This window comes from Sapajus apella, unplaced genomic scaffold, assembly GCF_009761245.1.
Source record: "Sapajus apella isolate SASKATOON/1434 unplaced genomic scaffold, GSC_monkey_1.0 scaffold70, whole genome shotgun sequence".
Classification (NCBI taxonomy): Eukaryota; Metazoa; Chordata; class Mammalia; order Primates; family Cebidae; genus Sapajus; species Sapajus apella.
The window spans coordinates 5,692,592-5,714,550 of record NW_022437010.1 but is presented as its reverse complement, the minus strand read 5'-3'; the positions used below and the strand labels follow the sequence as shown (position 1 = coordinate 5,714,550).

At 42.4% G+C, this 21,959-nt stretch overlaps 1 protein-coding gene across 4 annotated transcripts in view; it reads left to right on the top strand.

Annotated features, from left to right (window-relative positions):
• The window catches only part of FARS2 (phenylalanyl-tRNA synthetase 2, mitochondrial), a 523,925-nt gene that overhangs the window by 425,358 nt on the left and 76,608 nt on the right, over positions 1–21,959 (top strand). The window contains exon 7 of one of the 4 annotated variants that reach the window (XM_032250127.1): positions 12,604–13,906. The exons of the other annotated variants lie outside the window; for them this stretch is intronic. Coding sequence (XP_032106018.1) covers positions 12,604–12,613 — 10 coding nt within the window. The 3' untranslated portion in view covers positions 12,614–13,906. Of the gene's footprint in view, positions 1–12,603; positions 13,907–21,959 lie in introns of those variants that run through there. 4 annotated transcript variants of the gene reach the window in all.

Sequence of the window (21,959 nt, the reverse complement as noted above, 5' to 3'; positions counted from 1 at the left end):
TCTTTCTTTCTTTCCTTCCTTCCTTCCTTCCTCCCTTCCCTCTTTCTTTCTTTCTTTCTTTCTTTTCTTTTTACTTCCTTCCTTCCTTTCTTTCTTTTTTTTTTTTTTTATTGAAATGGAGTTTTGTTCTTATCACCCAAGCTGGAGTGCAATGGTGCGATTTCAGCTCACTACAACCTCCACCTCCCAGGTTCAAGTGATTCTCCTGCCTCAGCTTCCCGAGGAGCTGGGATTACAGGTGTCCACCACCACGCCTGGCTAATTTTTTTGTATTTTAATAGAGATGGGGTTTTACCATGTTGGCCAGGCTAGTCTCGAACTCCTGACCTCAGGTGATCTACCCACCTCGACCTTCCAAAGTGCTGGGATTACAAGCATGAGCCACCATACCCGGCCCTACTTGAGCAAGTTTCTTAACTTCTCTAGGTCTCAAGGACTTTAACCACTTGTAATGATAATAATGCACAGTTGCTTCCAGTGTTATATTTTAATAATCAATATAAGGTACCTAGTGCATTCCCTGAAAAAAAAACAAAACAGTCAACAAAAAAAGATGTTGATTCCCTTTCTCCTAAGAAAGTATTCCTGGAATGGGAAGATAGGAGCCATTCCTTAACACCAAGCAGACGTGTTATCCTGGCCTCCTATGCCATTGCCTTCTGTGTTCAGCACTTGAGCATTGTGCCCTCGGCTTTCATCAATAGATCCTAGAAAACAACCAGAGAAAATTGCCGCTGTAGGCCCCATGGTAAGCTTGTTGAGGGTTTTATCCATTCCTATCACTCAGCATCCCCCTCCCCCGCCGCCTATAAAACCTTTTGTGGGAATTAATTTAAAAATTAAGTGCCAAGACTTAGCATGCCTGAAGATAGGGGTAAATGTAACCTTAAGCGTTTGTAGCTGACCATTTCCCTTCTCTGTGGCTGGGGAGAGCCACCGTATGCAGCAGCCCCCATAGCTTGCCATCACGTTGTTCTTTTTGCCGATCTCAGTCCTCCTGAACTTGCTCATATTTTCCCTCATCGTATTGCAGTGTGTCAGGAGAGGGCTTTGATGCTGTTCGGTGGTATTCTAGGCCCAGGTCAAAAGCTCGCGAATCCTGCTCTGCTAGTCACCTGGCCTCCTGATGTCAAACAGAGGTCCTGAGAGTCAGAGAGTGAAGCACAGTGGCTGCCGGCACCACGTTCTCACCTGCAAGAGCACCCAGTGCCTTGTCCGGAGTTGGGCTTAGTGGAGAAGCTGGTGAAGGAGGAGAAGAGGCTGAGCTGGATGAAGCACACCTTCTGCCTCCCTCTCACGCCACACCTTCAGCTCCCTTTAGCCGTGTGCATGGCTCATGACCTATGAATGGGAGTGGGGAAGAAGGGGGCAGAATGGAGTCTGACTTGCGAAAAGTATCAGTAACATCCCGTTTCTTATGTTGATTCTTATTTTTATTCATATTCAAACATTATTATATATTTTCTTTAGTAGGCCTCCTTAAAATTTTCATAGAATGAGGCAAGATATAAACGGTTCTATAGAAGTTAATGGCAGTGTATTGATGATATATGCAGCCAAGCATGGGTGCTTATGCCCAAAATGCACACGTATGCAGAGGACATTCAGTGGCCAACGCCGGCTAGAGTTGCTTTGGTCCTTGATCAAGTCATATTTAGATTTCTCCACCCAGATAACTTACATCAATACTGACTAGATAGCGCATATTCAATGGGCAGTGGACCCTCTGATCACTGTGGATATCACATTTCGTGAAATTATTTACTTGCAAGCCTGTGCCCCTGAGACCTTGATCACATCAGGGTCACCACCTGATATGTCAGTCACCACATGTGGAGGTCTGTCCTGCAAACCCTGACTCAACAATGGATGAGTAAATGCACTCTCACACCTATTTCAGTGATTCAAGTGGGCTAGTGATGGCCGTGGCTGCTTTCAGAGGGCAAATTCATACCTTTCATAGCAATGAAGAGGTAAAACTTGGATTTCCCTGAGCATAATGTAAATGAACCAGCAGCCTTCAGCCTGTCCCAATAAAACCATTCGGCCTTCCAGAAGGTCTGGGACCAATCTATAACTTTCCCTAATATTTTGCCAGCCACCCCGAGTGAATCCGAACATGTCCCCTACCGAACTTTTAGCTTCTAGAGAGTCGAGACCATGTCTTACGGTTCTTCTTCTTACAGTACTTGGTCCACAACTGATACACAGTGGCTCATGAGGGGTGACTAGATAAATGAGAATTTTTTAATGGCAAGATTATTTAGAGTAAATGAAATATAGAATGTCAAAATTTTTTTTTTTTTGAGACAGAGTCTCACACTGTCATCTGGGCTGGAGCAATGGGAGCAATGTGGTGTGATCTCGGCTCACTGGAACCTCCGCCTCCTAGGTTCAAGCAGTTCGCCTGCCTCAGCCTCCCAAGTAGCTGGGATTATAGTCACCCACCACCATGCCCAGCTAATTTTTTGTATTTTTAGTAGAGACAGGGTTTTACTATGTTGGTCAGGCTGGTCTGGAGCTCCTGACCTCGTGATCTGCCCACCTCTGTCTGAATATCATAATATTTTATAAGGAACGGTATTTTGGGCAAGTTGTTACTTGTACGCACTTTTAGAAACACAGATTCTTCCCCTAGTCAAATACTTCTGAGTAGGGTCCTACTTTAATGGATAGAGAAACATGAGTTCTCCTTAGCATGCACAGCACTGAAGCCCAATTACATTTTTTTTTAAATAAGCACACCTTTTTTTTTCCTTTAGGGATGGAGTCTCACTCTGTTGCCCAGGATGTAGTATGGAGTGCAGTGGCACAATCTCGGCTCACTGCAACCTCTACCTCCTGGGTTCAAGCAATTCTCCTGCCTCAGCCTCCCAAGTAGCTGGGAATACAGGTGCACGCCGCCATGCCTGGCTAATTTTTTGTGTTTTAGTAGAGACACGGTTTCACCGTGTTACCCAGGCTGGTCTTGAACTCCCAAGCTCAGGCAATACGCCTGCCTAGGCCTCCCAAAATGCTAGGATTACAGATGTGAGCCACCGCGCCCGGCCCCAAACCAGCACGCTTTTTAAGTATTGCCATGCAGCGTTGTCGCTTCAAAAGCTCATCAATTTCTTAGCACGCCCAGTGCTACTGATGGTGTAAAGTTTCAACTGGGGCTCTTCATAGTTATTACTAATTCTTAAGAATTAAGTAATACCTGGAATCAGGTAGCTTTGAATTTTTAGCATCCCTATTGTGCTCACTCAAGACTACATATTCAGCAGTGTGAAGTCTATGCCTGACTGTATAAAGGACTGGAATGTTCACACACTATAATGAATAATGAGTGTCAGTGAACTCATTGCAGTAAATCCTTAGGTAATTACTTTCTGCCTTAGTTGGGGGACTTATGGTAGCATAAGCTAAAATTATTTCATCTCCAGACAAACCCTGAGGTGGCTGTTAAAGTTAAATATAATTCATTTGCAGCATGTTTATTATAGTTAAATTCAACTAATTTAGGGCCTGTTGCTGGCCAGCAGCTGAGGAGGAGGAAGTTGCAGTGTCCATGAGTACCTCAGGAAAATGAGGCTTCACAGCCGAGCTTTCAGAGCATGACGTAAGAGTTACTCCCACTCTGTCTCTGCTCTTCCTGTCCCCAGAGCTGGATGGGTTTGTTCATGAAAGTGATTGGCTAATGAGCTCTTCGGGCATAGGATTAATGTGGTGTAGCAAGAGGAAGTCTCAGCGTTGAGCTGGGCTCTGCTCAGTTCTCTCCTCTGATTCTGCTGGAACCTGGTATTACAGAAAGAACTAAGGTGTTCAGGGTCACTGTGATATGAATGAATTTATCAGCAGATGGTGACGCTCCCCGCCCTCATGCCCCACTTCCACTCAACACTGTATGGCCAATTTGGGCGTTACTTCTTCCTAAGCCTTCCAGCCTGGAAGACTTAGCTCTGGAAAAAACAGGAAAGGACTTATTCCAAGAACCAAGCACATGTTTACAGAGGATGGTTTAACCTTCAAAGATGTTGCCACTGAAGAGTTATTAGAATAGATTTTGCCTCACGAGCGCTCTTCTGAGCTGGATGGCTTGCTCTACCAAAGACGTTAGGGGGTCACCTCCAGGAGAAATCACAACAGCACTGGGAAGTGAGGCTTCTGAGCCATCGCTTGTATCTAAGCACAAAAGCCAAGAATCACTGTAGGTGGACTGTTCCCCAGAAGACAGGGACCATGCCAGGAGAGGAAACACAATTCCAATCATCGTGAGGAACGTGCATTTGAGGAAGACATTGTCCTACTTTTCCACAAAAATACCATGTCTCTGCTCTGGAAATATGTGCACTGTGCTAATTGCTCAAGAGAAGGTAGCAGTTGGAAAAAGTCCCGAGAAGGATGAGTCAATGAACACAGGAATCAGTCAGTAGCCGTGGGAACAGCAAAGCCCCTTCAGTGGGAAGGCAAGAGTAAAAAGAAGACAGCATTGAAGTCTGTGGAATCTAAAGCAGTTTCACTGGTGTTTCTTCACCGATCCAAAGTGCAGAGCTAGCAAGATAGGCACACCCACCTGTGCCCATGGTGGCCCGCCCTGAGACTCCATCTGGGACAGCCACCTCAGCTTCAGTATCCCCTGGCCACGTTCTGGCTGTTCGGTCCTACAGTGACACAGCTTACAAGCTGCAGAACCGTCTGCCTCATAAGCCAGTGTTCCTCCCACGGCACAAGACCCTTTCCGTGGGCCTGCACCCTTCTGAAAACTCTCCTTTTCAATTTTACTGAAACAAATCTTGGCCACAGAAATGGCTTGTGACTTTAATGGGCAAGCTGTGATATAAAAAGTAAACTATGGGTTACATAACTTCAGGGGCCGGTTAACTTTTCCAGAATTCTGGTCTCAAAGTAAAGATTTAGTTGAGGCTATGAAAATTCAGGGGAAAAAAAATAATAAAGCATTTCTACACCTCCCTCCTTCCACTTGCAAGCCCCCCTTAAAAATAGCATCTGAAGTTTCATTGTAGCTGAGTCACTGCTTGGTGCGATCTGGGGCTAGGCTGCAACTGGACCTGTCAGAATGAGGCCACAGTGATTCATGATGAAGCTAAGTTTGGTTGCCACTGACAACATGTGTTCCTCTCTGTTCTTTCCCTGGAGTTTGGAGACACTGTATTTTGCCTTTGGATTAGAAACACCTTTGCACAGTAAGAGTAACAGGATGAGATGGGCCATTGCAATTAATGCGCCCTCTGGGCCCTCTTGCTGTGACACCCAGGATCCCTAGCCATTTGTTAGGGGAAGGTAGGAGTAATTAACATAACCAAAGACCTTGGGAGCTGTGAAGGGAATTTATCTCCTCTTCCTTTGCAGCTTAGCTTCAAGTGAGTCTCCCAAGAGACTCCCAACACCTTCTCTGCGCCCCAAACTGTGCTTCCCATTGAGGAAAGGCGCATGATTGAATAAGCAGTCCCTATCCTGAAGGAACTTGGGGAAGCACAAACCAATTAAAGAAGCACTCTCTACTTCCCATGTTGATTATAAACATGTATGTGTCAGTTTCCACATCAGTTTGTGCCTGGAGGGCAGAAGCCACATCTGGTTTTGCTGTGCATGGCGCCTGTGTTCGAGGAGCTGAAGTAAACGGGCCCTGCCTCCAGCACCTGCTTCCTGACTTCCAGAAAGACTCATTCGGGAAAACATTCTTTCATTCCCTTCCTAGGGCACCATAGTAATAAGGCCACAAATTTGGGCCTGGCCATTCTGGTGCAAGTGTCTGAGGAAGCAGGAAGAGATCTGGGTTAGCAAGGATACAATTACAATGGTTTTATTTTTTTAACAGGACTTGGGCAATGAGAAAATTCTATGCTCCCCATCATTTGTGCAGACTTCAGCTAAGCTTATGCGAGTTGAACTCATACCAGCTCTGTGGAAGTGAGGGACAGGTATAAGAAACATGGGGACTTTCCAAGAAATGAAGCTTCTTTGCTGCCATGCCAGTGATGCTTGTTTCTGATAAACTCGAGGAAGTGTACAGTTGAGCTTCCCAAACAGGGTGCCTTAGTACACAGATTTACACACAGGAGTGCCAGCATAATGATCGCCGTAGCTCTTGGGACACCTTGGTATGTCTGGAGTATGAGCTGGATTTGAGATATGAATATACATATAAATATATAATGTATATAATATATCTGTACATCTTGGGAGGCTAGACAATTACACAATATGTTAAATGTGTTCCTCTCTGGGTGGTAGCTTTGTGATATCCTTTAATCATTTTCCTTGTTTGCTTATTTAAACTTCTGAATCTATAAGAATGTATTGTGTGTGTGGAAGAATTCTTTCAGCCCAACCAAATGCTAGCCAAAACATTAAAGCGAAAGTTATCAGTGTTCGCTGAGCCAGCCAAAGGTTTATGTACATTATATTCAAACACTGACTTAGAAACCATTTGCCCTGAGGATGTGTCCTCTTTTTTGTCAGTTTAAAAATGATTTTCAGTTAGTGCATTCTCGTTTAAAAAAAACAAAACAAAAAAAAAAGGAAAGAAAAAGAAACAGGAAAGCAGATGTCACATATCAGAGAAATTGTTGCATCTTGATAGATTCACACCATTTATTTTCTTTGCCTGTAAGCCTAATATTGGTCACAGCCCAAACTGCCACCTTTCTTAATTTGTCGACATTTTTCTAAAGTTAACGTCTTGTTAAGGATATTTTTGACAGGAATATTAAGAGAAAGACTTGTTGGTCAGATGTTTGTTCTGGTTGAACACACTGGAAAGGCCACTGGGGATCGCACCCTTGGCAGACCCATGCAGAGGCGGTAGATTGGAATTTTGGAATTCTTATTTCCCGGCAAGTGTAGACAAGGAGCAGTGATTTGCTGTTTGTATTTTATATCATGTTACATTTTCAAAATGTTTGTGGTCATTCAAATTTGTTTCTTTTTCACAGCACTTCTGTGAATGCCTGATTTCTCTTTGCCTAGGCTCTCAGATTCTTTAGGGGGTGGGTGGAGGTGTGATATTTGCCTTCTTCTCACATAGGAATGCCTATAACCTAAATGAGATCAATATCATTTCGTTCTTCTGGGAGAAGTACTATTTTTGCGCGTTACCAACATTATAAAATACTTCCATATTTGGAACTGTGGCATTTTGTACTTGGAGGGATTTTTTAAAGAAATTGTCTGGTCTAGTTCCTTCATTATACAAATGAAACCGTTGAGACCAACACAAGGGAAAGTTCTCAGAGTCACAAGAAGCTGGTGGTGACCAGGCTGGGACCAGAGCCCAGTTTCCTTTTTACTACTGGTCATACTCTGTACTTTCTATGAAGATTTCCCAATTACTATGGGAAACTAATAGAAAATCTTTTCTAATCTGCATTTTTTTGAGGGGAAAGAGATAAAAAATGCAGTTTGTCACAACATAGGTAGTCAGTAAATATTTGGTGAAGAAGGTATTTGATAAAATTGCATATATTTACCTCATGAGTCAATAAAAATAAATTATATTTGCAGATGGACACACACAGAGACATACATACATACACACACACACACGCACACACACGCACACACACACATGGTGATGCATAGCTGGTAACCACATGCATGCTATCAGTTAGTACAGGGACTTAATTGTCATATATCCTAGCCTATGTGCTCTGTTCGAAAGAAAAAACCCTGGAGAGGAGTGACAGAGAATTTCAGGAGACAGAGAAAATCGACTTCTTTTCAATGGAAACTTATCAGAATTGATGAAGTGAGAAAGCAGTATACATCTATATGTACACTTCGGTATCAGTGCAGTATTGTCTTCAGTAACTCTTCATTTAGTCATGAAATATATTATTTGCCATTCCATGTATACCAAATACAGTGTTAAAAGAATCCTATTCAGCTAGGATAAATCACAGAACAAGTATAGTAAGAACATTACCAAGTAATTATACAGTATGTCTTTGAGATTTGTGTCTCCAAGTTTCTCAATTTTTCATTTTGAAAGAGGAGCTTAGAAAAACATAAAGAGAAGTTCCATATAAGTGCCTGGGAGAGCCGATCTTTACCAAATTCAGTAAAAATTTCAGAGATAAATAAAACTAAACCCGGACTAATTTATAATAACCTACAGAAGATACATTGTTTTCATTATGTTTTCTATTGGCTAACCTATCCAGTAGGAAGTTATATTTCATTGTCTTTTGCATATTACAGAATTTGTTTTCCTACTCACCTTACCTACATGTTGAACAATATCTTGGTCATAATCATGGCATATGCTGCATTGAACCTAAGGTGAAAATCCTTTTTTTTTTTTTCTCACCTGAGAGAAGTTTTACTTTTTTCCTGAATGAGGGAAGCACTTAAAGTATAAATTAAAATAAAGATCACTACTATTAAATTTGGTTAGGCTTATATTAAAAAAAATAGTAAAATGGCAGTCAAAACAACCTGACTCAAGTTTGTGACAGAAAGGCTTAATTTATTCAACCATTGTGGAAGACAGTGTGGTGATTCCTCAGGGATCTAGAAGTAGGAATTCCATTTGACCCAGCAATTCCATTACTGGGTATATACCCAAAGGATTATAAATTGTTAAAGACACATGCACACATATGTCGTTGCAGCACTGTTTACAATAGCAAAGACCTGGAACCAATGCAAATTCCCATCAATGATAGACTAGACAAGGAAAATGTGGCACATATACACCATGGAATACTATGCAGCCATAAAAAACGACGAGTTCATGTCCTTTGTAGGGATATGGATGAATCTAGAAACCATCATTCTCAGCAAACTGACACAAGAACAGAAAACCTAACACCACATGTTCTCACTCATAGGCGGGTGATGAACAATGAGAACCCTTGGGCACAGGGAAGGGAACAACACTCCCTGGGCTAGGTGGGGAGGTGGAGGGGAGGGGAGGGGAGGGACAGCGGGGCAGCAGGGAGGATGGGAAGGGATAATAACACCAGGAGAAATGCCTGAGGTAGGTGATGGGGGTGGTGGGGTGGGGATGGAGGCAGCAAAACACCATGGCATGCATGTACCTATGCAACAATCCTGCAGGATGCAGGATGTGCACATGTACCCCAGAGCTTAAAGTACAATAAAAATATAAATAAAATAAAATGATTTAAAAAAGAAAATACTAAATACATGAAAAAACAAAGAAATAAAGAAATATACACTTAAAAAAAGGCTTAATTTAGTACAGCCCATTTATGTATGCAAGAAGCTTTTCTTAAGGACCCTTAAAGATGTCAGCTCCAGTCATAAAGGAAACACACTTGAACCAAGCATGAGATGAATGAAGGGGTTCTGCTCTTGTCTTTTATTGATGGTTTCATTTATCTGATTCTTCTCTTTTCCTCCCACATTCTCAGATTAGGCTTGGCCTTCAACTGGATTTTGTATTCGTTAAATACAAACAATACACATATTAGACTGGATACGTATTTAGAAATTCAGATTTGTGTAATCTTCTATTTTTAAATTATGAGACTAACAATATATTTTATTGCACATGCCTCTGGTGTCCAAGTTTGGGATCTGCTTTAATTCTCAATAACATTCTAATAAAACTATTGCACAGAGCAGAGCTAGCCATAGGGACATTTACAATGCCACGTGCAGGTGGACTGTATACCCCATGCCTTATGATAATATATTAAATGATCGCAAATAGGATTTTTATAGAAAGGGTTCACAGCAGTTAAAAGAATTATATTTGAAGTCATATTTCTGAATTTGAGACTTTCATTTTGTTTAATAATCTATTAAATGCTCCCAAATTTACTAGGGACTTAGTGTGTGCTTTTATTCTGTTAGTAGGAGAAAATCTTGCTAGTCCATCTGAAGTGTATGCCACATCTTATGACTGCCAGATTCCCTCTCTCATTCTGCTATTGTCCCATGATATTTGCTGCTTTCTGCAGTCAATATAGACAGACTTGAGCCAACTTAAATGTTGTCTCAATATTTACCTAGTACAAAGAAAATTCCATTTGAGAAAACCACAGAGTATAGTCATTCCTGGAACAACCAGGAGATGGTTATTACCGTTGGAAACAATTGTTTTTAAAAATCGATCTCAATTCAGAGGCCTATGTATATTTAAAGTGCCCACACATCTGAAATTATTCCCAATTAATTTCATGAAATGTTATTTTTTAATTTAAAACAAACCAAAGATTAATTTTTATATAACCAAAGATGATTAACTTTCATATAATTTGGTGAATCAGAACAAATTCTTTAGCAAACCATGTGTCTCGCTTTCTTTTTATATGGACATGGTATAAATACTGAGAATCAAAGCAGCCATAATTAAAAAGGCCTGGTCTGAAAAGCAACCATAAAGTAGGTAAAGTTTGTATTCTGCTTTCTTCTATCTCCTCCTAGCTCACTTCCAAGTTATTTCCTCTGGCTGTCCTCTCTGGCAAGGTACAAATGCCCCTGCCTCTGCCTTGCCCCTCGCACTGTAATATTGGTTAAAGAACTTGGCAATGAGCCAGCATCATCAAATTCCTCTGGTTAGACTTCTCTGGCAGTAGAGTATTTAGGTGTTCCGCTCCAAATACTTTCTAACAATCAGAACCAAGATACCTGTGTGGAAGCCAGTGCCACAGGTAAGTCCCTGTTAGTGACAGTGGCCTTGCAATGATGCTTTGGGAAATTATCCTGCCTCCAATGAGTAGGACAGAGAGCAGGGAGTGCCCAGCCCATGCAGAGCCAAGCAAGGGTCTGTAGTCAGAGTCAGACGCCAGAGTTACTGTTCATCCCTGTGAGCTTGTATAGCAGTGTATGTGCGCAGCTACTTGAAATGATCACTTGTCTGTTTGCTGAGTTGACTGTGAAATTCCTGAGGGTAGGAATTATGTCTTGTACCCAGCACCACGGAGGACTGCAGTAAATGGGTAACGAATGAATGACTGAATGAGTCAATGTGTCAGGCAATCCGCTAATGCAGATGGCAGCAATGAAAGTGTGGATTTAAATGGCATCTTTGAAAATTGCAAGAAATGGATGGATATGGAAAACAGAGATAAAACTGAGAGAAAATCCAGAGAGATCAAGGCATCGAAGCCTCTGAGGCTGTGAGCTGAGCCAAAGGAAGAGTCTGAGAGGCAGTCATAGAAATGGGGAACTCAGTGAGAAACTTCATGAGGGAAGCCAACAGATAAACAGTTTGTCACAATCTCTTTCTCAAAGAATCATCCTCTAAAAGGTGCCTGCGTTTCTAGCCTCTCATGTCCCTTCCCCTTACCACACCTCACCCAAGTTCCCGGAGGTCCGATAAGCAGACAAAACTTGTAGAACTAGCAGATGTCCACGTTTTAAAGGACATTTCCCATCAACGCTTGAAGCTTGCCATTCTTTGTAGACTTGGGAGGAAAGGTGGATGGAAGGGAGATAGGAAATCTGAGCTGGTGCCTTGAAGAGACGCTTTGGTCTCCAGGAAGAGGGTACTTGTCAGCCGGGATTCACCCCTCAGGCCTTGGCATCTTTCAGAGGCACTAAGTCCACATCAGAGAGGACATGCTCTTATAGTCTGTGTTGTCAGTGCTGTGCCCTCAACCACTACTGCAGATACCCTCTTACTTTCTAAGTAAATAATCTCTCAGAGAAGAGATTCATCTCATTTCACACACAGCCACCCTTTGGAATATGAGGGCTGCTTGTACTCTCATTGGCCCCTGGAGCTTCAATCCTGTGTCATTCCCACATTCTTCAGAAGTGCCGAAAAGGGACCTACCACGGAAGCTAGGAGGGCAAGACCCTGGTATGTGCTCTTTAAAGTCTGTGAGTTACAGAGAGAATAGGAGAAATAATTCACGTTCTCTTTTCAGCCCCTCTTTCTCCAAAGTTTTGGAATGAGCTCTCTAAATTTCCCAAGAACTTCTCTGAAAGTTCTACAGCATGACCAAGTGTGGAAATACCTGCTGCATGCTTCCTGGAGATTTTCCCCACTGTCTGTTTTATAACCTGGTCAATTAGGCTGCAGTCTTGTCTTGATCCAGAAGTGGCGCCCCTTGGATCAGAAGGAATGACTGAAACACATTGATTTGTGGCCGGAATAGGAAGCTAAGCTCTAGGAACATCTGCCAGAGGCTTGTCCTTAGGAAATAGTCTCACAAATTTTTTTCCTGGGGAAGAGATGACATGCTGCAATTGACCTTCCGTTGAAGGCCAGAAAACAGAGGTGACAAAGCAAGCCTCTCAGTTTCTAATACTTCCTTCAGGCCATGCTTTTTAGGGGTGGTACCCTCTATATCCTGAGAGATCTTAGCTGTGCACGACATTAAAACTTGGTACTCAAAATGAGTGATACCAGCCTCTGGAACATAATTGTGACCAAAATGTGCCCTGGAGTCACTAGCCTCCTTCTACTTTTCCCTTTAAAATCTAAGTAAAAACATTAAGCCCTACTGCAGTGGCCTGCCCTGGTGAGTGTTTTCGCAGACTGCCTGGGGATATTTATATCCTCCTGTCTCCTCCAGCTCTAAATTCTGGCTTTAAGACCTTCCTCCATTACCCCCTTGTCAACACTCCCTGGGTTGTTACCATGTCCACAATACTAATGGTCTTAACTCTCTCTTTTTCCAGGGTCCCCTAAACAGAACAATGACTTTCAAAAGAAATAGTGGAGAGGAAACTATTAAAATTGAATTTCCATGTCGCAGTTTTGACAGTTTATCAGTGATTCATCACCATAAAGAATCTCTTACTCTCCATCCTTGCCCTGTGACTAGATTAACACCAGGAAGCAGCCATCTCTTTAGAAAAGCTTCTATCCTTCACTGATTTCTCCTGAGTGCCGGGTCCTCCCAAAACTCCTGTCTTTTTGTCTTGACTTAGGAACCCCCACTTCCCCAACCCCCTAAAACACACATTTCCTTCATAACAAGACCCTAGAGGGAGATCCTTTTGCTTTCCATTTTACTTCCCGGTTCCTGAGGGTGTTACTTTTCATAATAAAAAAATTCATCAAAGTGTTTTCCTAAAGAGTTGTTCTCCCTCTAAAGTTGAATTTCATCCTCCAACCCAGTATGGACACTGCGATAGCCATGTATATGCTCATAGCAATCTTTCCTTCCTGCTACATAATCACAGCTATTTTAATGATTATTTGATTTCAACAGACTGTAGTGTAGCTCTGATGCTGTCAGGGTGTTGGTGAAGGCATTAGAAACAGTGTTTGTGCTCAGAGCACTTGTGTGTGCTTGGACATCATGCGGATGTGAGCAAAGTCGTACTTCAGTACAGGTTCCCAACCAACACTGAGACACATAACCAGGAAAACACAACTGCAGCTGATGGTCAGAATACCCACGGGTTAGGCATAAGCATCCACACCACCAGCTTGGACAGCTGTCACCTGCCCTTGTTTATCCACGGGGTCAACAAGAAAAGGATTTCTGGCAGGCATCTCTATCAAAAACACACATGGACATAGGGAAAATGTTAAAGGAGAATTGTGATCGATTAGAATTAAAAGGAAAATCAGTCTTCCCTGTATTTCCCATACAGCTGCCCCATCTGTCCTGCCATCAGCACCACATGAGGTGTATATAGAAGATGGTATATTGTTACCTTTTTATTAGGCTGCTTCTAGAAGATTCAGCAAGTATCCACAGTCCCACCACCTAATCTGTAACACATGGCCAACATTTTGGTGTATTTCCTTCTAATTTTGTTTCCATGGACATCCTTTTCGTTCTGCAAAAAGTACATACGTTGTCTTGTTTTTTTGTTTTTTTTTTTTTACTTCTATAAAGTCATGTTATGGTAGCTTCAACAGTCAGTGAGAAAATTTTTGTTCTAATAGAAGAATGAGCAGCGGCTCAATAAAAACACTTCACTAAGCAGTTTATCCACACTTATAGCCAGAAAACAAAATTTAAAAGTTTTACCTCACCTGTGATCAAAGAAATGTAATTTAAAATAATGATTCCATCTTTCATCTACAGTTAAAAATATAAAAACTGTAATACCTGCTTCTGATGAGAAAATAGTGACATAATTGCTGTCATAGAAGCCTGGGTTGAGTGTCAATCTCCCAGAGTGTATTTTGTCAACACGAATCAGCCTGGAAGTGCCCATCCCCTTGATCTGGAAATTCTGCTTTTTAACAATCTGTGCTACAGGATTTATCTAAGAAAGATTCAAAGATGTCTGCATTATTCTTTATTAGATTGAAAACTTGGAAACAACCTGAATGTTACCTATTAAGAAACAAATATAATATACTTTATTCATCTGGACAAGGAACTATTTTGGAGATATTTAAAACGTTTTAAAGAAGAGTTACGCACCTTTGAAAAAAGTTCACGATATAACAATAGGCTTAAAGGGTAAGGAGAAGAACGTGATCTAGTTCACATTTTGTAAGTGTGTATGTTATGTCCACGAGGGAGAGAGCGAGAGAGCAAATCCGCTTTTCACGATGGTTATCCGTCGCTCACAAGACTACAGGGTGATTTTTACTTTCTTTATGCCTTTCCATAGTTCCCCAGTTATTTTCAGTGAGTATTTCATTTGTGTACAGGGGAAAATAAATTACTTAAAAAATGGAAAAAGAAGAAAAACACTCCTTTGCAGCAGCTTATGAAGCATTTTAACAACGAAAGATGGGGAAATCCCCAAGATATACAAGCCGTTTCTTCCCCTTCTGACTTTGGCTGATCCATCTGCTAACAAATGCTGACTGTTTTCTCGAGAGATCAAAGAAATAAAATAGGCTCTAGCAGGGGCCTTTATTGAAGTCTTCTCAGCTTCCATAGAGCTGTCGCTTCTCCCCCTCCCCTTCCTCCTCTGGCTCCTGCCCTCTTTTGGTGCTTTTCCTGAGGCTGGTGGCTACATTTGCTCAGTGCTTGAAGTCATTCTTTTGTCAATAATTTGTGAAATGATTTAGAGCTTGCTAACAGCAACCTACAGTTTGCTCTAATAAACTAATTGTGGTACAGAGTGGGAATTCAGGCTGCTGGGTGATGACCCGCATGCTGTTTTACTCTGCCATGGTCAGTGTATGGTTTTCGTTCTGTTAAAAGGACATTTCCGACTCTACCTCCATTTGTTTAGCATTTCTACTCTTAGTGAACTTTTAGTAGCTGAATGCCCAAAGGAGAAGACTGCAAAAGCAAATTATAGCACGTCAACTGGATGGAATAATACTTAGCTGTTAAAAATGACAATAACTGGGTTGCAGCGTCAAAAGTGTTACCAGAGAAATACAGGAAACAAATTAATATCTACATATAGTTACAACAATGTAAAACTATACGTTTGTATTGAAAAGAAATAGAGGAAGCAGGGGAAAATGAAAATTTAATGGCAGATGAGAAATTTTTTTAATTTGGCAATACATATTGAACTTTCACCGTATGCCAGACACTATGCAAGACCTGTGTATTTTTTAACATAGTTTAATAACATGTTAAGTTGTAAAGAAGTATAAAGTAGGGGTAATGGAATTCATTTGCAAAGATCTTACTATGGGCAGCTTGGCTCTATCCAAACGGAACACTGAATCTGTCCTTCTTTTCCACACTTAATTTATGTAAAACGTACAATGCTGGACGCCACTATGTCTGTTCAGTCTTCAGTGAGCAGATGGGCTTTTCCTCCTTGCCTTGCATGTCATTCTTTTATCCATGCACTCTATAGATACTGAGCCCTGCTGTCAGCCAGGTCCTGTTCAGCTGCGGCTGATACACAGGGACCAGAATGACAAGGCTCTGCCTTCATAGAGCTATCAGGCATTGGGGAAGACAGACACTAAACTATAGAAGTGAAAAGCAGTAACTCATTTTAAGGAGAATCAGGGAAGACTCCTCTGAGAAAGCAGGGAAGTGAAGGAGCAAACCATGAAAAGGCTGGGGAGGCAGCGGGAACAGCACGTGCAAAGGCACTGAGGCAGAGCTGAGTTTGGCATGGCTATGAGAGGAAATGCATTTAGAGAGGGAAGCAGGGGCTGGGAAGTGTGGGGTTGTATGGGCCACAACAAAGGGTCTATTCTAAGTGAGATGGAGAGCTTTAAGGGGTGGGACAGATTTACTCATTTGGCATGTGATCTGACTTCTTCAGAGAATGGACTGTCAAAGAAGCAGGTAGCAGAGGGCTGTTAGAGGCTTTCAGCCGTCCCGTGGCCTGGACTGGGAGGGTGGGCACGGAAATGAAGGGAGTCAGGCTCTGCTCTGAAGGCTGAATGCATAGGTCATGCTGTGTGGGGTGTTAGGAAGAGCCAGGAGACAAGGACACATCCTGGGTTTGGGACTGAGTGGCAGGTGAATAGTGATGTCATTTTCTGGAGGAAAAAGGAATAGGTTTTATTATTCCTGGGTGAACATTTGCCTAGCTTTGATTCCAGTGTGCTAAGTTAGTCTGAGAACTGCTGCTCACTCCCAGAACTCCATGGCTGTATCTGCAGGGCAGGAAAAGGATTTCTAGGGATATGGGAGAATCCGTCAGCCTAGGAGCTGGGAAACATGAGCCTGGTCCTCCTCTGCTGCAAAAGAGCAATTTTGTTTTTGTCGTTGTTGTTGTTTTTTTACTTTAAGTCACGTGATACATGTGCAGAACTGCATGTGTTTTGCATAGGTATACATGTGCCATGATGGTTTGCTGCACCCATCAACCCATTATCTAGGTTTTAAGCCTCATGTGCATTAGGTATTTGTCCTAACGCTCTCTCTCCCCTTGCCCCCCACCACCCAACAGGCCCCAGTGTGTGATGTTCCCCTCCCTGTGTCCATGTGTTCTCATTGTTCAACTCGCGCTGATGAGTGAGAACATGCAGTGTTCAGTTTTCTGTTCCTTTGTTAGTCTGCTGAGACTGATGGTTTCTAGCTTCATCCATGTCCCCGAAAAGGACATGAACTCATTCTTTTTTATGGCTGCATAGAATTCCATGGTGTATATGTGCCACATTTATTTTCTTTATCCAGTCTATCATTGATGGGCATTTGGGTTGGTTTCAAGTCTTTGCTCAAAATGCAGTTTTATGGAGAGAATATCACTTTGCATCTCAAAATGTAGTTTCTTGTATACTTGCCCAGCCTGCCTTTCAGAGCTTTGTCAGCCACTTAAAGCCAAATTCAGGCACATAACGGTGTCATCATTGTTATCTGGATTCCTGTGCACGAGCTCTGTGTTTACAGCCACAGCCCGGGTCCTCAGAGGGCCATCCCTGATGGGCCTACTGTGTTGATAATAAAGCCCTTGGACACATTCCTAGCCCCTCGCCTAGCTCCACCACACACCCGTCACCTGCCCAGCCCTGTGCACTAGTGTGCAGAACTACTACTGAGAAAGAGTCCCTTCAAGAGTGATACCCAAGGATGTCCTTATGAATCCCTGAGGATCCAGAAAATTAAACTTGCACATCATTCTCTGAGGATTCCTGCCAACCAAGGCGATTCGTTTGTTTTCATGATCACTGCCGTCCTATGTTAGCACACGCTACGCTTTGTTTCCAAGGGATATTCCCATCACCTTTACCCAAGAGTCAGCCAGCCATATAAATGAAAAACTGCAACAAGGAGCTAGCTTCATCCTTCAAGCACTTAGTGCTTCCAGTCAGGAAGCTTCTTTCCCTCTCTTAAATACCATCTCACAATTCCCAGTACCTGTCACCTAAAGGAGACTTCTTACACATTGAATGGCGAGGTGGAATGGATTTTGAAGGACAATTTAGGGAGCTAATCCCAGCCGTCAGATGTTTTTCTTGCTAACAGGAGCCCAATTCTATTTTATCCATGAAAGGACTCTATTAAGACAGGTTTTGTGACTCCCAGCACTCTATTTAAACTTCCGAAGTCATTCAGATTACCTATTCACCAGCCAGGGAAGAATGTGTGTGCCTTCCCCTTAGCAATCAAGGGGAAAAAAGTTAAGTGGAGCCAGAGAAAAATTTTCTTTATAATTTCGCTTCTTGAAGTAAAGAAACTCAGAATCCTTGACCCTAAACACCATAGAACCCATGGAGGCTCATGATGTCAGTGTGTGGGGTGGTCACTTAGAGGCAGGAGACTCTTCATGGCTAGCCCCAGAAGAGACAGGACCAGTCACCAGCAGAATGCGAGCAAAAGGGAAGGGTTCCTGTTTTTTGGGGAAAGAACCAATCAATAGTTTCTTCACATCTGCCATTTTAAGGAAAATTGTTTTCCCTTGTACGTATAGTTGGTTTTCCATAAAGGATTCATTATTGCTGAGCCAGGTACAGGAGGTGAGATCCCCCCTTGCTTTCCTCTGGGTCTCTTCACACTGAAGTGTTGAAAAGATTTGGGTCTGGAGATCCAGTGGCTGACTTCAAAACTGCCCTGTCCAACCTTCCAACCCATCCTAAATCATGGCAATAGAGGTGAGCAGTTAGGCCTGTTTGCCACACCCTGCAAGTCACTATTGTACCAGGGTGGCTTTAGTCCTCAAGTGACTGCCCTACTATGTGACTGCAGTGAATGAGGGGTATCCCCAGGATCTGGCCGACTCTGCTGCAGAGTAGGCAGAACTCGGGTTAGGGAGCAGTTTAAGCCAGAGTTACTCTGGGCTGGGGAAGGCATTTTAAATTCTACCTGGAGTCAATGCAATGTACGAGGCTTTGGCATTAGGCCTAGGGGTCTGGACACTGGGGTAAGGGGAATCTGCTATACCCTCTATTGGACCAGCTGCCATAGGCCTCACCCGGGACCAGAGCTGAGGTCACACTCAAAGGCTTCGTAGAAGAGTCCCATGTTGGGCCTCTTCCTGTTCAAGTCTAGTTTCTTGACATTATTTCCTCCAGTCTTGAGGTGAGAAAACTCTCCTTGTATTAGCAAGAAGAATGAAGACTGTAATTTTTAAATGGCATTATTTAGATTGAATAACTTTAGAATAGTCTTTCCACGAGACCACTCGGGAAGATATTCAGATCCTCCTGCCTCAGGATTCCCTGTGAAGGGTGAAAATGAGGCCAGAGCTGAATTTACAGCACCCAGAAGCACACCCGAGAAAGACTGGTGGGCGATGGGCTTTCACCTCTGTTTCCCGTGCATTTCTTAGCACAGTGCCTGGGCCATAGTGAGTACTCAATCAGTGTCTGCAGCTAAGTCATGCAGGTTTGATATTGTGGTTGATAACAGTCTTTCTTTCTATGAACTTCTTAGGCTGTTTAAAATTTATCTCAACCTTAGCTGCCAAAGTAGTAACTAGCCCTTGGTGTACCCTTTGCAAACCATAAATTGACTGCGTTGGCCTTGGGCTTCCTTTTCCATCCATCAAAACCTATTTAGTCGATATGTTTTGTGGTGTACTCACTCTGCACCACATACTGGGCTGGACAATGTAAAGCCATACTCAGAGCTGACTTTGATCATAGGAATTTTGAAAACTTTAGGTTGAAGGAAAATATGTAGAAACTAATGGGCTTAAAAAAAATACTGCTTAATGGTTAAAAATTTTAATCTTTTTATGTTAACCAGTGTTAGCAGAGGAATACAAAATTATTTTTATAATGTATAAAAATCTATAATAGATGCTGGCTTGAAGACATACATAATAACTACTATATTGAATTTGTGGCCTGTAAACACGTGGGATATGATGTGTGTGTGTGTTGCTGTTTTGCATTCATATCCTTGTATGTTGGTCCAGATGTTTAAAAGATGTCACAAAGGCCAAATCAGGGGTGCTGTCACCAGGCCCACCAAGTTGCTGCCAGCCCTTCCAAGCTTCAGAGGTAGTACCCCGGCTCGTTATCCCACCCTCCTTTTTTTCCCCCACTAGAAGTGGGAATCCTTATAGATTCACATTAGTCAATATCATATTTCCCCTTCCCCAACCCGTTGTTTTGTGTTAGACTCTGTATTAGGGAATTTGTATTTCATCTGTTTCATAAAACAAATATTAACAATAGGTTATTATTATTCTCTTCTGGCATAGTAACATCCTGTTAGTTCACTTTACACATAGCAAATCCAGCCTGACATTCATCTTTAATGATCTCAGGATAAATGGTTTTAAGGTTAAGCAACCACAGAGACAGCTGTCACACGTTGTCAGCTGGAACAGATAAAAGAGAAAAATGTGGCATCTGAAAAGCAAGTTGCAAAATGATCTAAATATTTTACTTTATTGTCAGAAAACCCTCACCAGATCTGCCCCCTCGCCACTAATCCTGGAGCAAGCTGATGACTTACGGGGAATCCATTGCTTAGCTTTGATGTAGGGAGATGAACGACCGCTTCCCAAAGTGTGGCTGCTGAGCAAGATATTAATGGGCAAGGTGGCTAATGCATTTGCATTGTTCTGAGAAGTTTTGCAGTGCTTTGGGGAATCATTTATCCTTAGCAGTTACAAGGTGGCCTGTTTTCAAATAAACCTAGAGTGAAACTCTAGTTATCTATTGCCATGTACCAAACCGTCTCAAAACTTTGTGAGAGAAAGCACTGATTTTATTATGCTCATGTGTCCTTGTCTGCATTCTGTGATGCCGGGGCCTTGTCCAGGAAGACTCAAAGACTGGGAGTGACTGCTTGGCTGGGCTGGGATGAGGCATCTTTACTTACACATCTGGCATTGGACGCTGGCTGCCGGCTGGGACTTCCTGGGGTGTTGGCTGGAGAACATTTGACCTCTCCAAGCTGCCTGGTATTCCTCACAGTGGCTTCTTGAATTGTTAGCTTCCTTATATGGTAGCCAGTGTGTGCGTCAGCAAGTGGAAGCTATGCTGTCTTTGTCACCTAGCCTCAGAAGTCACATAGCATCACTTCCACTGCTCTACTAGCGGGAGCAGTCAGAAAAGCCCACCCAGTTTCATGGCAAGAGGACATAGCCTGCACCTCTCAAAAAGACAATTGTCAAAGCCACCCTGGAAGATCATGGAAGATGGGAGATAGCGTTGCTGCTGTATTTGAGAGATTGTGTTGTGCTCTATGCAGAGGTTTCTATAGGAAATAAGTCAAGTTCTCTGGCAAAAACACCTCTGAAAACTTGTTAATAGGAATATAGCTAATCCTTAGCTTTTCTTCTAGTAGCTAAGGGTAACTGAGCAGTAGTCCTAATGCTAACTTAACAACAAGTAGCCAACGGGAGTGTTTTCTAGCTATTTGGAAATTGAAATTCAACCAAAAAAGCTACTGCCACTCTGATCGATTACGTCATAATGCCTTCCACCTAGGCTTTTTTCCTAAATAATAGAAGGTTACGTTGATTGAAAATTTTGGGGGAAGTAGATTCTTTCCTATAAAAATTGGTTAAAGTTTGACTGTATTCTTTGTTAAAGTAAGAAGCTTTTTAAATAATTGAGTTCTTTGAAGGAATTTTTATATTTTATATTTTTTTACCTATTTAGCCATGATAAATAGAATCAGATCAGAGACCGAGTATGAATATTGAGCATGACCTTCAACCAGGTGTATGTATGTATTTCTCTCTATGTTCTAAAGGACTCAGCAATGTATAGTGCTTATAAGTTCTCATTTGACAGAAAGGGACTCTTATGTGAAATGCCATATAACGGCCAGGCACGGTGGCTCATGCCTATAATCCCAGCCCTTTGGAGGCCAAGGCAGGAGGACTGCTTCAGGCCAGGAGTTCAAGACCAGACTGGCAACATAGTGAGACCCCCCCAACACCTCTACAAAAAACAAAAAAGAAAGAAAAAGAAAATTAGCCAGACTTGGTGGCACAGGCATGTAGCCCTAGCCGCTGGGGAGGCTGAAGTGTGAGGACCGTTTGAGCCCTGGAAGAGTTCGAGGCTGCAGTGAGCTATGATCACACCATTGCACTACAACCCGGATGACAGAGCAAGACCACATCTCTAAAACAAAAAGACAGATAGATATAAATGCCATGTCAGCTTTTATACTTTTATTTCTTGTCTCAATTCTGGTTTTTTCTTGAGCAATTTCTTCTTTTCATTCTCACGGAAGTTAAGGCGATGACGTTGTGCTTATCCACAACTGTGTATCCACATAGCCTTCGCT